This window comes from Aquarana catesbeiana, linkage group LG03 (assembly GCF_042186555.1).
Source record: "Aquarana catesbeiana isolate 2022-GZ linkage group LG03, ASM4218655v1, whole genome shotgun sequence".
Taxonomy (NCBI): domain Eukaryota; kingdom Metazoa; phylum Chordata; class Amphibia; order Anura; family Ranidae; genus Aquarana; species Aquarana catesbeiana.
Window position 1 is genome coordinate 99,446,625 of NC_133326.1, and position 16,980 is coordinate 99,463,604.

General features: G+C 41.5%; 1 protein-coding gene across 4 annotated transcripts in view; it reads right to left on the reverse strand.

The window, feature by feature from the left end:
* Positions 1-16,980, reverse strand: part of FAN1 (FANCD2 and FANCI associated nuclease 1) — a 50,902-nt gene that overhangs the window by 12,827 nt on the left and 21,095 nt on the right. For all 4 annotated transcript variants that reach the window (XM_073618868.1, XM_073618870.1, XM_073618869.1 and 1 more), the window contains 6 exons: positions 13,328-13,436; positions 12,820-12,939; positions 8,635-8,799; positions 6,724-6,889; positions 3,306-3,409; positions 2,775-2,969 (listed from right to left, as the gene is read on the reverse strand). In XM_073618868.1, coding sequence (XP_073474969.1) covers positions 2,775-2,969; positions 3,306-3,409; positions 6,724-6,889; positions 8,635-8,799; positions 12,820-12,939; positions 13,328-13,436 — 859 coding nt within the window. The remainder of the gene's footprint in view (positions 1-2,774; positions 2,970-3,305; positions 3,410-6,723; positions 6,890-8,634; positions 8,800-12,819; positions 12,940-13,327; positions 13,437-16,980) is intronic.

Genomic DNA, 16,980 nt, shown 5'->3' on the forward strand with positions numbered 1-16,980 from the left:
CCTCTCCTAGTGATTATCACCATCAGTACAAAAAGCAAGCATAAACCTCTCCAAACGGGAACACAGCAGCAAAAACCTAACACATTCTTTTCTCCTCTACCACATATCGGGAAAAAAAGTTTCTGTTTTGTTTTTCTCAGAAGTTTTATTTCTAACATCTACTGTCCATTGTAAAGCTAGGTTTACACATGTGCGGTGCAATTTTCCCCTTGGTTTTCATTGTAAATTTCCAAAGAAGCTGTTCAGCTGCGATTTAGATGCAAATTTTTGGAGCCGGTGGTCACCGGTGTGTTTAGCGTTAGCTGGTTGTTAAGGAGCGGGTCGGGAAACCGTCCCCCACGTCCTTAACAATGGAGGACTCATCAGCTGTCAGTGGGTTTCTCAGCTGACAGCTGAATGTAAGAAAAACCATTGCCGGCAATAAAAGAATCGTGAAAAAAACTGCCAGCATGCCTGGTCGAGGCCGTCGCCATGTGACCCTGCCCCTTAGCCATTTAAGAAATGAGAAACGGCGAGAGCCTTCAGCACCAGCAGAGCTTTTTTTTTTTTTTTTTTTTTTTTTTTTTTGTCTGTGGTGGGGCCGGGCGTTGTGATTGACGATGGATCTACACCGAGGGACATAAATGAATTGTAAAAAAAACAGTCTGTTATTTATTTTTTTTTACACTTTTTTTGGTGAATGAGTAGGGGTACAATACCCCATACTTTTTCAAATGGGGGGGGGGTCGGGATCTGAGACCCCCCTTGTTAAAGGGGGCTTCTCAGATTCCGATAAGCCCCCCACCCACAGACCCCCACAACCACTGGCCAGGGTTGTGGGGAAGAGGTCCTTGTCCCCATCAACTTTGGGGCATGGTGGTTAGGTGGGCACCTCCCCATGTTAAGGCTTGTTGCCTGGTATAGATCAAGAGGGGGTGGGGGCGCTCGTTCGTTTAAAAAAAAAAAAAAAAAAATTTACGTGGGTTTCCCCTTAAACCCAGTACCAGACCTGAAAGGACCCGAACTGATTACATGTGTTCAAAACTGATGACATGTGAGAGTCAAATGCTTTCCCCTAGAGCAGGGGTCTCAAACTGGCAGCCCTCCAGATGTTGCGAAACTACAAGTCCCATGAGGCATTGCAAGGCTGACAGTTACAAGCATGACTCCCACAGGCAGAGGCATGATGGGAATTGTAGTTTTGCAACAGTGGGAGCGCTGCCAGTTTGAAACCCCTGCCCTAGAGGCATTTGCCAAGAATTTACATCTGAACTGCACCACACCGCAGTGTTCAGAAAATGCACAGGTCTCTTTTTCAATTTGCAGCGAATTCGCATGGCCACTACAACGCATATTTGTGAAGGCTAGAGAAGGCTGCTGGTTCATATGTCAGGCGAATTGGATGCAGTTCAAAAAGAATCCAACTTGCATATAAAAAAAGTCTACACACCCCTGTTTAAAATGTCAGGTTTCTGTGATGCAAAAAAAAAAATGAGACAAAGATAAATAATTTCAGAACTTTTTGCACCTTCAATGTAACTGGGGATGTAGCTGTGTTCAGAATTAAGGAATCACATTCAAACTCATGTTAAATAGGAGTCAGTACACACTGCCATCATTTAAAGTGCCTATGATTAACCAAAAAATTCTGTTGTTCTAGTAGGTCTTTCCTGACATGTTCTTAGTTGATTCCTACAGCAAAAGCCATGGTCCACAGAGAGCTTCCAAAGCATCAGGGGGATCTCATTGTTAAAAGGTATCAGTCAGGAGACGGGTACAAAAGAATTTCCAAGGCATTAGATATACCATGGAACACAGTGAAGACCGTCATCATCAAGTGGAGAGAATATGGCACAACAGTGACATTACCAAGAACTGGACGTCCCTCCAAAATTGATGAAAAGACAAGAAGAAAACTGGTCAGGGAGGCTGCCAAGAGGCCTACAGCAACATTAAAGGAGCTGCAGGAATATCTGGCAAGTACTGGCTGTGTGGTATATGTGACAACAATCTCCCGTATTCTTCATATGTCTGGGCTATGGGGTAGAGTGGCAAGATGGAAGCTTTTTCTTACGAAGAAAAACATCCAAAGGAATGGCTTCACCAGAAGAAGATTAAAGTTTTGGAAAGGCCCAGGCAGAGCCCCAACCTGAATCCGATTGAAAATCTGTGGGGTGATCTGAAGAGGGCTGTGCACAGGAGATGCCCTCACAATCTGACAGATTTGGAGTGTTTTTGCAAAGAGTGGGCAAATATTGCCAAGTCAAGATATGCCATGCTGATAGATACCCAAAAGACTGAGTGCTGTATAAAAATCAAAAGGTTCTTTAACCAAGTATTAGTTTAAGGATGTGCACACTTATGCAACCATATTATTTTAGTGTTTTATTTTTACTTCCCACCACCTCAAAGATTTCAGTTTGTTGTTCAACTGAGTTGTACAGTTTATAGGTCACATTAAAGGTGAAAAAGTTCTGAAATTATTTATCTTTGTCTCATTTTTTTACATCACAGAAACCATTTTTAACAGGGGTGTGTAGACTTTTTATATCTACTGTATGTGAACAGAGCCAACTCCATTATCTGCTATAATCACACAGATGAAAACGTATGGCTTTAGGTTACCTTGCCAGGTCATAAAGAATGCTTTCCTTGCTTTAAGTCAATGTTTGTATTCTCTGTTGGACTGTTAATAATTTAGAATTCTTGACCTTTCATAAAATCCTGGCTGTTGACTAGTAATTGCATCATGTCTGGTTACTTTATAACAACACTTCATCCTGCAGAGTGTTTACCTGGGCCTGCTGCAAAGAGGAGAACCGTTCCCAGCTGACTGGCGCAGAGGCCTCACCTAGGTGTTCAGTCCACACGTCAGCCATCAAGCTGTGCAGCGTCTCTGTGGAGGCCTCCTGGAGCAGCTGAAGCCGACATTCAATGGCTTCCTTTCTGTTCTCATAAAAACAGTCTGTATATAGGTCCAGGGGGAATGCCTGCAACAAAAACATTACATGCTGCCATTAACCACAAATACAATCCAGGTGCTTCTATTATATTTAAAAGCCTCTCTATATCTTCAACAGGCTTTTCTTATAAAACTAGGAAAGTCATATTCTCATCAACTGATCTAACATTATTTCAGTGATCTAAGATCATTATTGGTCTTCGAAGATGTGAAAATAAAAAGGTAGCTGTAGACAGATGCTGCAAAAGAGTAAAACAATGGATGGCTTTAGCTGACTCAGCAGTTATACTATATGGTGCAATCACTACGTATTTCAGGCACCATGTATGGAAGCGGATTACTATCAGTTTCTCATCAGACATACCTGGTAGGTATTCCTAAAGACATCAGGAATCCCCTCCATAAATATTATATCCCACATGAACAAGCCATATAGGGTACTAAACGTAGAACCTTCTCCATGAATTCCTGCAAATGAATGGAAAGTCAATTACCCCAGAATGACACGCCAAAGGGCTTTATTATTATTATTATAATACAGGATCTATATAGCGCCAACAGTTTACGCAGCGCTTTACAATATAAAAAGGAGAGAATACAGTTATAATACAATACAAGAGGATTAAGAGGGCCCTGCTCAGAAGAGCTTACAATCTAATAGCTTTATCCAAGATACAGCTGCATCCTATACTTATCACTGGAGTTTTACTTTGCCTCTTAGTCCCAGCCTGATATAGGGATTGCATTTCCAAAAATGATAGAAAATTGAATAATTTAGGAGGGAGGGGTAGTAATTTTGTATTTCAAATCAACCACCAACCAAAGTAAAATAAACAAAAAAACATTCGGATGATTGACTTCTACGTGAAGAGCTTATTCCCATAGGCAATATGTATAAAACCTAAGATAAAAAAAAGCTATAAATAAGAAGAAAAGAGCTTTTAAAAAATATAAACATGCAGGAACACTGTCATCGTTTAAATGTTACAAAGAATATAACAATATGTAAAAAGGAAATCAAGTCCGCAAAAATTCAAAGCGAACGACAGATTGCAAAAGATAGTAAGACAAACCCCCAAAAATTCTTCAAATATATTAAGAGTAAAAAAGGTCAGGTGTGAGCATGTAGGCTCAGTGGGTGGGTGACTGGGGATAAAGAGAAGGCAAATTTATTAAATACCTTCTTCAGCTCTGTGTATACAAAGGAGCATAGGGTTGCTCATGTCCATAATGGGGATGTATGGTGATACAGCCCCAAATGATCTACAATGGCTCAAAAGTGATATGGTCCAGAAATATTTCGACAGAATAAAGGTGGATAAAGCACCTGGAACAGGTGGCATACACCCACAGATCCTAAAAGAATTTAGCTCTGTCATTTCAAGCCATTGTTTCTAATTTTTAAGGGACTCGTTAACAACAGGAACAGTACCACTGGATTGGTGTAACCACTTCCGGACCGGCTCACGCCGATATATGTCGGCACTTTGAAGAGGGATATCGTTGTTATGACAGCAGCTAGCTACTATAACCCAGTTATCCTCTTCTTCATTGAGTGGTCCAGTTTCAGATAAAAGTGGTCTCTGCGGCGGATTTGCCGCGAGGTCACTTTTAAAATAGCTGGGGGCCCCCCCCTCCGATGCCCCCTGCCGCTTACAGGAGCCATCGGTAGTGGCGGAGGCGATCGGGTCCTCTCCCTGGCTTGGTATGGCAGAAGCGACATCAAAACGTAATTTCCGCCCATAGCTCTTAAAGCAACATTTTTATTTTATTTTTTTAAATGACATTTAATTTTTTTTTTTTTTTTTTTTTTTTTTATTGCATTTTAGTGTAAATATGAGATTTGAGGTCTTTTGACCCCAGATCTCATATTTAAGAGGTCCTGTCATGCTTTTTTTCTATTACAAGGGATGTTTACATTCCTTGTAATAGAAATAAAAGTGAAACTATTTTTTTTTTTAAAAGAACAGTGTAAAAATAAAAGATAAAAAAGGTAAAATAAATAAGAAAAAAAAAAAATTTTTTTTAAAGCGCCACGTCAAGCTTGCGTGCAGAAGCAAACGCATACGTGAGCAGCGCCCGCATATGAAAATGGTGTTCAAACCACACATATGAGGTATCGTCATGATCAGTAAAGCGAGAGCAATAATTCTAGCCTCAGACCTCTTCTGTAACTCAAAACATGAAAATTTTTTAAACGTCGCCTATGGAGATTTTTAAGGGTAAAAGTTTGTCGCCATTCCACGAACGGGCGCAATTTTGAAACGTGACATGTTGGGTATCAATTTACTTGCCGTAACATTATCTTTCACGATATAAAAAAAAAAAAAAAAATTGGCCTACCTTTATTGTTGTCTTATTTTCTAATTTAAAAAAAGTATTTTTTCCAAAAAAAAGTGCGCTTGTATGAACGCTGCGCAAATATGGTGTGACAGAAAGTATTGCAATGACCGCCATTATATTCTCTAGGGTGTAAGAACCCCCAAGTATATCTATAATTTTTTTTTTTAAATAATTTTCTAGCAAAAAAAAATGTTTTTAACTTGTAAACACCAAATCTCAGAAAGAGGCTCGGTCCTTAAGTGGTTATTTGCCAAATACGGAAAGGCTTCACAGTAAGAGCTGTGAAAGTTTGGATTAGACTCTCTCAAGAGCTGGTTCTGGCCAACTCAGTAGATTGTTTTAAGAAAGGCCTGGATTCTTTCCTAAATGCACATAATATAACTGGACACTAATACTTATATAGGTAAAGTTGATCCAGGGAATTTTCGATTGCCTCGCGGGGGATCGGGAAATAATTTTTTGCCCCCCGCTGTAGCAAATTGGATCATGCTTTATTGGAGTTTTTTTTTGGAACAACTGTGGGTATTGGATAGTGTATATGGAGGTTTTCTATTTAAGTGTGTTGGTTTTCTTTTGTTGGTTGAACTGGATGGACTTGTGTCTTTTTTCAACCAGATTAACTATGTAACACAGGATAAAACTTGGATGAACACAGAGAAAGCAGTGACTTCACAGATCTATTAGAACCAGTACTGCACTTTCCACATGGAGTAACAACCTGACAGCAGTTGCTGAGCACGAAGGCTCGATTCACACCTATGCATGTTGGTTTTGAGCGTTTTTGGAGGTTTTTTTTTCATGCTTGGCACGTTTTTGAGCCGCGTTTTTGCCGCGATTTGCGTTTTTTTTTTTTTTTTTTTTTCATTTTTTTTTACAGTCTTAAAAAAAATTACAAAAAAAAAAAATTACAAAAAAAAAAACGGCAAAAACGCACCAAAAACGCACCAAAAACGCATCAAAAACGCTGCACTTGCGTTTTTGATGCTTGTCCATTGAAAACCATTACATGCAAAACGCTGCTTTTTGCATGAAAAAAGTCCCCGACCCTTTCCAAAAACGCAGAGATACAAAAAAGCATTGATGTGAACATGTTCCATAGGAACCCATGTTAAAAAATTCCCGTGCATTTCTGCAAAATGCATCAAAAAACGCGCTAGTGTGAATGGGGCCTAATGGAGCTATGAGACATAATAATCAAGGAGTTACAAGCCTCTGTGGCTGAGATTCAAGACTATGCATACAACCACTGTTCCCTGGGTGCTTCACCAGTCACAGGTTTATGGGAAAGTGGCAAAAATAAAGCCACTGATAGCTAAAACTTACATTACATCTTGCCTGCAGTTTGATCCAGGGGTCTGTAGGCAGGACCCGAACGCGAAAGCCATAATGATATTCACCATGCCACCACCCTAACCAATATTGCCTATTTGATAACATACCTTGATCATAGCCGAGTTCTCGATAATGGGCCAATGCCAATTCTTCTACGGAACACATGACTGTAGAGAGTGTAATATCCTCACCCACCTCCTCTGCAACGTTCTCCATTAGAAAGACCGATTTTCCCATGCCTGTCTGTGGGTACATCTTGCCTTTAATGGTAACCTGTTAATTGTAAAATAATTACTCAGCAATACAAAGCACTAGATCAGTGTGTGTCCCAGAGCTAATAAAAAGGAAAGAAAAAAAGAATCCTGTGTACGCCCAATTCCATATTTCTTGGCTTGAATTAATTATTGCTATATGTGGGAAGAGGAGCGCAAAAAAGAAAGATCCTGCTGCTGAAGTAGTTCACAGCTCATGAAGAGGGCCTTAAAAACAGTGTGCGCCCATGAAACGGCCACAAACTTGGGTACCCTAAATTATCTATGGGTGGGTGTTGCTTTAACCTTTTCACTGCCCGAGCAATGTTTTTTGTGTTTTTTTGCACACGCTTAAAAAATAATTTTTAAGATGATGTAAAACCCCCAAACATTATATATTTTCTGAAAGCAGAAACCCTAGAGCAGGGGTGTCAAACTGTCAACCCTCCAGCTGTTGCGGAAGTACAAGTCCCATCATGCCTCTGCCTGTGGGAGTCATGGTTGTAACTGTCAGCCTTGCAATGCCTCATGGGACTTGTAATTCAGCAACAGCTGGAGAGCCGCCAGTTTGACACCTGTGCCCTAGGGAATAAAATAGTAGCGATTCTAATTTCTTACGTCACACGATATTGCCGCAAAGGTCTAAGAAACGCAAAAATTTCAGTGAAAAACACACTACAGTGAATTTTAGGACACACAAGCGTAATAGAATTACCCACATTTTTGGTAAAATATAAAAGACGAGGCTGCGCCGAGTAAATAGATGCCCAGCATGCCAAACCTTAAATTTGTGTGCGCCCGTGAATTGGCGACAAACTTCAGTACCCTGTATTTGTGATGTTTCAAAAGCCCCCTATAGGTATCAGTTTAGTTTTACGGAGTAGGTCTTGTGCTAGAAGTATTGCTCGCACCGTGTATCGCAATCATTGTGTTCACACGTAGGCGCCCCCGATGCATGCATTATATCCGTATCTGCGTATATATGTGGGAGTGGAGGGGGGAGTTTATGTGCTTGGGTGTAACAATTATTTTTTTTATTTTTTTTCGTATGCATAGGGGACAAAAATGATTTTTAGGACAGGTTTTCCTTATTGAGATATGCAGGGTCCACTGAGTGGACCACTCCACTGAGTGTTTTGCAATGCACATCACATTGCAAAACATTTCCTCCCGGCTGAGCTATCGGGCGTCAGCACTGCCGCCTAAATGCTCTCACCTGACAAGCAGTAGTCTGCCTGTCAGTTTCAAACACAATACAGATTGTATGCAATACCCCCTGCTGTCAGGTACGGACCTGGCAGTCAAAGGTTTAAAAGCCCTTACAGGTCATCATTTTGGAGGGTTAGGGGGCCACAGTGGCCAGGGAAAGTGACAGTCTAACTTAGAAGTGATGTAATGCATGTTGCTTCTAGGTTCTTACTAGGCAGGGAAGATCAGTGAATGGATGCTCACTGGTCTCCCTCCCCTCCACCGCACCCTTAGCAGCTGAGTGAGTGAGTGTGTGTGTGTGTGTGTGTGTGTGTGTGTGTGTGTGTGTGTGTGTGTGTGTGTGTGTGTGTGTGTGTGTAAGTAGACCACCCCCCCAGCTGCTGTCGAAATATGACATACTTTGGTGGCAACAAAAGGGTTAAACCCTGTGTTCTAAACAATACATTATAAGGAACCCTCAATAACTATGGTGACACTTGCAGATCAGATCATCTTTCCATCTATTAATCCAGCACAAATCACGGTGAGATAAAAAAAAAAAGTGATAGGTAATCTCACATGAGGGACATCCTCCACAATGATCTCTGGTAGATTGTTTAGCATTTTGTGGAACTTCTTGCAGCTGGGAGACTCTCTCATTCTTACAGCCCGTTGGTAGAGAGAGAGCTGATGACCAGTACGTATGTATGGATCTGACAAGCCCTCCAGGATAAAGGTGATTGCCTGGGAAAACAGCATACAGGTAACAATCATTTGTGTTTTTGTTTTGACATTTTCATCATTGTTGCAAAGCACATAGGTTACATGTATCAATTATTTTGGGTAAATTGTAGAGATGTAATACCAAATACCAACCCACTGTATTTGCACCTAACCAGTGGACAATCCACTACATGGAGCCATCATACCACCAATCAGATGTCTGAACAACACTGCTGACCACCTCTGAGATTACTACCCCCCTCCAATAGCGGTTTAAATGTGTTCAATACAGTGTGCCTGTCTTTAGAGCTATAAATATTTTGTCAACGCTTAAGTAGCTGTAGATTGGTCTTGCATGCAGGATTTACTTTGAGCAGAGGTGAATATTCTAGGCGGTGTACGACTTTCACAGAGAGAGCTGAACAGAATGTAAACTCCAGAAGCCAAAGTAAGTTACCATAGGGTCATTAAATCTTACACCAAGGGAATAAGCACATGCACGGACACCAGTTTTGTGCACTAAACTACAGGACAACCCAAGAGCAACAACAATGCGCAGTTTCTAACTCAAGAAAAATATACAAAATGACTAGCAGGGGTGTCAGTAAGCATGAGCTCAAAAATCCATGAAATGTTCACAGTTTGCCTTTGAGGAGCCAAGCATTGTACGCACATACTATTCTAGTGTGCTAGGAAAAATTCATAGGATTGAAAGGATAAACACAGTGTAAAGTTGTCTAAAGGGGTGTTTCCACAAGATAACACTCCATACCACACATCCGCAGTTCAGATGAGTAAAGTCTTGAACATGAAACAACATGTGGACCTTCACAGGGTCCATGGAGAAAAATAGTCCTAGTATAATCTTCAAAAGCAAAAAAAAAAACCTAGCCTTGAGAAAGGGGCAGGACCCAATAAAATGCATTGCCTAGAAACCTTCCAATGCTAGAATGTGCATGCTTGCCGCTGAGCTGCGAAGATGCCGCTTCTTACAGTTTCGGGCAGGCCCTCTGCTCTTACTAATGGAGCCTCTGCTGGCTTCACCTATTCGCACGCAGCCCTACCGCTAGCCATGGAGGGTGAAGGATGTCATCTTTTCCATAGGCTGTTTCAGGCACCATTTTTGTAACAGCAATATCATTGTTTCCATACTATAAAATCAAATCCGTTTGTGGCGCATTATATCTTTTACTCGGTTGTGAGCATTTATTTTTATTTATTTCAGGTACTTATATAGCGCCGTCAATTTACGCAGCGCTTTACACATATATATATATATATATATATATATATATATATATATAAAATACATTCACATCAGTCCCTATACCCTCAAGGAGCTTACAATCTAAGGTCCCTATCTCACATTCATACCTATACTAGGGCCAATTTAGACAGGATCCAATTAACCTACCAGCATGTCTTTGGAGTGTGGGAGGAAACCAGAGTACCCGGAGGAAACCCACGCAGACACAGGGAGAACATGCAAACTCCAGGCAGGTAGTGTCGTGGTCGGGATATGAACCAGCGACCCTTCTTACTGCTAGGTGAGAGTGCTACCCACTGCACCACTGTGCCGCCCATAAGTTCTTCTATTTTTCTTTTCTGTCTCTTCGGTGGGAGAACTTATGGGATAACCCCAGTAATGACAGAAATGTAGGCTGCTTAACTACTTGAGCTCCGGAAGGTTTTACCTCTTCATGACAAGAGCATTTGTTGCTATTCAGCACTCTACTTTAACTGACAACTGTGTGGTCTTGCAACACTGTAAACAAACAAAATTTATATAATTTATTTCACACAAATTGAGCTTTCTTTTGGTGGTATTTGATCACCTGTTGTTTTTTTTATTTTTTGCGAAATAAACAAAAAAAGAACGGAAAAAACAAAAAACAATATATTTTCTACTTTGCAATAAAACATATCCAATTTAAAAAAAATCAAATTTCTTCATAAGTTTAGGGCAAAATGTATTCCGCTACAAGTGTTTTATAAAAAAATAAATCTCAATAAGCATATATTAATTGGTTTGTTCAAAAGCTACAAACTATGATGTATATTAGGGATGAGCTAAACACCCCCCCCCGGTTCGGTTCGCACCAGAACATGCGAACAGACAAAAAATTTGAGCGAACACCGTTAAACTCTATGGGACATGAATGTGAAAAATCAAAAGTGTTAATTTTAAAGGCTTATACGCAAGTTATTGCCATAAAAAGTGTTTGGGGACCCGGGTCCTGCCCCAGGGGGCATGTATCAATGTAAAAAAAGATTTTTTAAAATGGCTGTTTTTTCAGGAGCAGTGATTTTAATAATGCTTAAAGTGGAAACAATAAAAAATAATTATTCCTTTAAATATCATGCCTGGGGGGAGGGGGGGTCCCCTTAGTCTGGCTGTAAAGTGGTGCATCTTTCACATATGTAAAAAAATAAATAAAATCACCATGGGTTCCCTCCCCCAGTCCACACCAGGCTCTTTGGGTCTGGTATGGGTATTAAGGAGAACTCCACACCAATTTTTTTTCAAAAATGGCGTGGGGTGCCCCCCAAAATTCATACTAAACCCCTATCTTGCTCCCCTATCTGAGCAAGCAGCCATGGCAGGCCAGGAAAGGGGGGGGGATGAGCGTGCACCCCTCCTTCTGAACCATACCAGGCTGCTTGCCCCCAACACCCCTGCAGCACCTTGTCCCCATGTTGATGGGGACAAGGGCCTGATCCCCAGTATATATGTACATATAATATACACACACACATACACATACATATATATATATATATATATATATATATATATATATATATATATATATATATATATATATATACAGAGCTCAATCTATCTCCATCCACAGACACACACTATACAAGGCCGCTGTGTAAGCGGCCTTATATAGTGTGGGGCATGGACTTAGTCCCCTTGAGCCATGATTGGCCAAAGGCACCCTGCCTTTGGCCAATTATGGCTCTCAAAGCAGAGCGCGCTGTGACTGGCCAAAGCATGCAGGCCAATCACAGGTGCATGCTTTGGCCAATCATCAGACATCAATGCACTACGACATTGACACACAGACATCAGTGCATTTTGGGGCGTTCCACGGTGCTTTCCCGCGAACACCCCATAATATTCGCTGTTCAGTGAACGCCGATGTTCAAATCAAACTTATGTTCGACTCCAACATCGAGCCCATCCCTAGTGTATATACTAGAATTTATGCAGCTATGGCTCTATATTAGTATTGGTGGTGATCAGTGACTTATAGTGGGACTGTGATAGTGTGGCAGGCAATCTGGCTGGCTGGGAGGTATACTGACATCAATAGTGACACCAATACAGTGATCGGTGCTAATACCGTACACTGTCACTGTACTAATGATGCTAGCTGAAAAGGGGTTAACATCTAGGGGCAACCAAAGGGTTAAATGTGTGCCTAGCAATGTGTGTAATATGTGCTGCTTTTACTTTACTATGGGTCTGTTTGTTTGTTTTTTTTCTCCCTGCTTTGCAGGGAGAAGAAACAGACAGATGGATGTTTACAATACACAGAGTTCTGTGTTTTTGTAAACACAGAACTCTGTATGTGATTGGCCATGGCCGATCAGCTGGCTTCAGACAAAATCATTGGCTGTAATCAGCTGCCAAACTTGTGCGGTGTCCAACCACAGAATGGGTTGGCAGGGGTGCGCGCATGTGCGCCCCCCAAACCAGATTAAAGGACGTGACGTACAGGTATGTTGTCCAGCCCGGAGCTGCCACCCACTCGCAGTACAACTACTGTGGGCAGACAGCAAGCGGTTATGTTGACAATGCCTAGTGCAAATGCAAGTTGCCTGCTTGTCATGATGATGCAACTGCTTCAGTTCTGCAGGTCAGGGAGTCTGACTTTGCTGATCTGCAGGCTTCTTTCCAAATTAGTACCTCATTAAGTACTCAAGTCAAAGGCAGTCAGACAACTAGAATTTTCAATGACTGCCACCGTATTTCTCTCAGTGCAACTTGTCATTAATATCATTACAGAAAAACAAATGAAGTACACTTACTTTCTGTGTTTGCTTCAAATGTTGGTGTAAATTTAGAACCAGTCGATCCCACCACCGCCCTCTGCTGTCTGGACAATATACACTTTGAGACAATAGTACTTGTAGTAAATCCACGGCTTCCTGCAATATTAAAGCCACTTTGCATCACAAGGTATTACTTTAACAACTCTCAGTATCAAAAAAACAGCCAGTGGATTGAAGGTGATTTTACAAATACAAAACGAAAAGAAAATTATTTGACTGATATGATCTCAATTGCATTTTATATGCGCTTGGTCAGAACATATGCAACATCATAAGCTAAAATATAACCACAATAAAGCCAATGTGGCGGCAGTCTCTATTTTTAATACTTTTAAATTACTCAGTACAAATGTTAACAAAAGCAAAATAAAAACCATAAGACCATGATTAAAATGATGATGGTTTGAAAAGATTTTCTGGGCATAAAACACACAGCTAATATCGTTATATATAGTAATATAGAAAAACCTCACAAGAAATATACCTGATAGAGATGCAATCTCTGTAAGATTTCTACACCTCGACATAGGATCCTAGTGTATACCCAGCCCACAGTAAAACAACGCAGGTATAATGGCAGCTCTGCGTGGTACCTGTACAATGGACACCATGATAAATACCTGCACACTGGAAAATATTTTATACACAGATCAGTTGTATGGCCTTTCCAGAACACAGCATTTCGGTTATTTAAAAGAAATACACTCATACCATATGTTACAATTTCACATAACATATTGACAATTCAAGAATGCGCATTTCTTAAGGTAAATGCTGGAAATACATGAATTATACTCTTAACTGAGTTTCACTGTAACAGAAACATTTCAAGGTTATGATCAAACTGTGCAATTACATTACTGCTGGCCATATACAGAGAGATCTGCTTAGCCAGTTCCCAATCACCTGATATCTATGATAAACAGTGGCGGCCCGTCCATTAGGGGCACTGCCCCCTCTCTCCACTCCACCCCCCCTAAATGCAGTGGATAGATTCATGTATAGCATGAATCTATTCACGGCCACAATGGCCACCCCCTATTCATGCGTCCGGCCCTTATCAGGGCACCGGGTGCATGAATTACAGCGGCAGGGATTTTATTTGAAGCACCCGATTAGAGCCAGAGGCTCCAATAGGCTTCAAAATAGGGTGGGCTCGGGACGCAGAGGACGCACTCCGATCCCACCCAGGTGTGTTACAACAGCAAATGAATATTCGCTGTTGAAACACTGATCCTCAGTCCAGCCAATCAGAAGCAGGTGTGAGACCTGTTTGCCGATTGGCCAAAAGGAGAAGAGCCCCGACTGGCCGCCGAGGAGGGAGGAAACGGAAGCCACCACGATGACCCGGAGAATGAGAGACCGCAGGAGAAAGGGAGGCCGACCGACTGGGGGGGGGCTGTGGTATACCACTAATGATAACGTGTATAACGGGGTACATCAACTTACTGCTTCAGAACAAATAGAGAGGCCTAGTCTTACATATTTAGATTTCTCTTGTTCAGCTCACGTGGGCTGAGATAAATCACTTGATTCCTCCCTACAACTTTAAAGGATTAATTCACCTTTACGAAAAAATAAATGTACATTTTTTTGGATGTAAAAAATATGCATTTTTTTTGTAATGGACCTGTAAAGCATTGTACCCACAATAAGCACATTGCGGGTGTAATGCGACGGTCCTGCAGACTGTCTATGTATCTGTCTGGTCATACCTCCGATAGGGCCAAGCAGATACACTTTGACAGGAAGAGAGAATGGACTACTACAGCGCTAAACACTGCCGTGGTAGTTCATTGAGAACTACAAGCCGACAGCCACAAAGGCTGTGGGACCTTGTAGTTTTCACATAACAATGAACGGATGACCCGGCCAGAGCCCCTCACGGACGTGTTTGTTGCAGATTTTGAAGATCCCCCTTCTGTATGTTGTATTGAGCCCAAGCACATGCGGCTGTTTGAATGTTGAACAGTAACCGCCTCGGGCTGGATGCAGTCACTGTTTGGGGACAATTTTCCGCCCGGTTCCTTCAAATGTTTCATTTGAAGTCTGTCAAGCCACGCGGTCCTGACAGGGCTACATGCAGATCAAATTCATCAGGCATCATCTGAAATTTCAGCTGTGTATGGCTAGCTTACGGTTTCATCCCTTCATGTGAAGTGATTATTTGCTCCCTTTATATATGGCGACATTGTCACAGTTGTGCCGAAACTGCTCCTACCGTGCAACAATCATGTGGCCACTTGTAAGCAATAAAGTAAGCTTTTTAACATGTACAATTGCAATGCAGTTTAAAAGGACTTCCTTTGCCATGAAACTCTTAAACTCTAGCATGTGGTCCCCAATGGAGCAAATGCAGACAGTTTCCATTCATTTTTACACTGAGACCCAGCAACAGGGTCCACGTACCTGACATCACAATCTGTCAAACTGATCAGTATTTATTACATATTCAATTTCATCTCTTGGCAACAGCAAGATTATGCCTTGTGTTCAATGTAGAACCTAGGAATTACAAGCCAACTAGACTTAATAAGTAACTCTACTTTTGTTGAGAAAAAAAAAACATTCCCCTCTGGGTGATCTATGTACATTACAAGGATTATAACAAACGTTGTTGCAGAGTCCTACCCTTTTGTTATTCTGAAGAAATCCCTGTGTGTTTGTCTGTGTTCATGTTGAAAGTGAATCTAATGGGAGTGGTTTTATAATTATCAATCAGCTGCTGCACCTGCAGGGCTCTAATGTGCAGGGTCTGCATCCCTTTAGACATGATTTCCTATTGGGAGTATCTCACCAAAAATGACATTTTTGTTGCAGGGGATTCCTGAAATATGACTTGCATCTTAGTGCAGACTAGGGATCGACCGATTATCGATGGGGCCGATTATCATTGACCGATATTCATTTTTTTTGAAGTATCGGTAACAAATATTACCGATATTGCTTCAAGGGGTTTGCAGCTGCATGCATCACCCGGTACCGTTCTTTAGGCTGCATTCACACCTGAGCGTATCGTTTTCAGGAAGAAAGTTGCGCAATTTTTGCCGTGATTATGTACAGGTCACCAATATAAAAAGCAGAAAACGCCTGTAATCTGCCAAAAAGAAGCTCCTGCACTTTTTTGAGCACGGGCGTTTGGCTTCAGGCGACAGAATGCTCAGATGTGAACAGGGGCTATTGAAAAGAAAGGAATTTGTTTTGTTGGGTCTTTTTTTTAGAGCTGAGGCTTACAGCAGAAAAACACCCAAAAACGCCTAGATGTGAACAGAGCCTTAGAGCGGACTGTCGGCTTTATTGTAATAATAACCGATGTGGCTCTGCAGCCGCTCAGCTGTTATTACAAGCAGCGGAGGGGGACACCCCCCCTCTCGCCGCTCACCAGGGCTCTCCCGTCTCATCGGGAGGCCCGAGCAACCAGCCAAGAACCGAACAAAGCCGATGCTTCGTTCGGGTCTCAGATCTAGTAACCAGGAAGCGATGTCATGACATCACTTCCTGGATTACTGGCATCTTAAAGGCACCAGTTTTAAAAAATATAAAGTATTTAAAAACGCAGATCTTGACGTTTTGAATACTTACAAGTGCAGAGGAGGGGCCACAGTACAAGTGAGAGGTGGCCGAAATATCAGTATCGTATCGGCACCAAAAAAAATGATATCCGTTGATCCCTAGTGTAGACTTCTGAGAAAATCAGTGAGCCAATCACACAAGCAGGAAATTATGTTTCTGGGGAGCGTTCTGTATACAGAACACCTCTAGGTAGCCATATTGCATTGCATTTTCAGAAAATTACAGCGCCTGTAAATTGAAAAGGAAAGGTAATTTTTAATAACCTTCAATTACAATATGACTTGTGACGCAATTGTATACGCTATATTATTTTTTTTCTATTTGCTATTTTTTTCCCCCAAGAAAGTGGAGTTACCTTCAAGCAGCCCATAAATTAGTCTTTTTTTCTGGTTGAACAAAAAAATGACTTGATTCCCCTATCCACACATTAAATGTGGATGGAGGAATCCTCCTCAGTGAGCCTTTGTATTCTGACAGCTGGAAGACTTCCTTGCCGTCAGCATATCAAAATACACTGATCAGCGCTGTCAGCTATAGCCTGCGGTGCCTATTGGTTGTACGGGA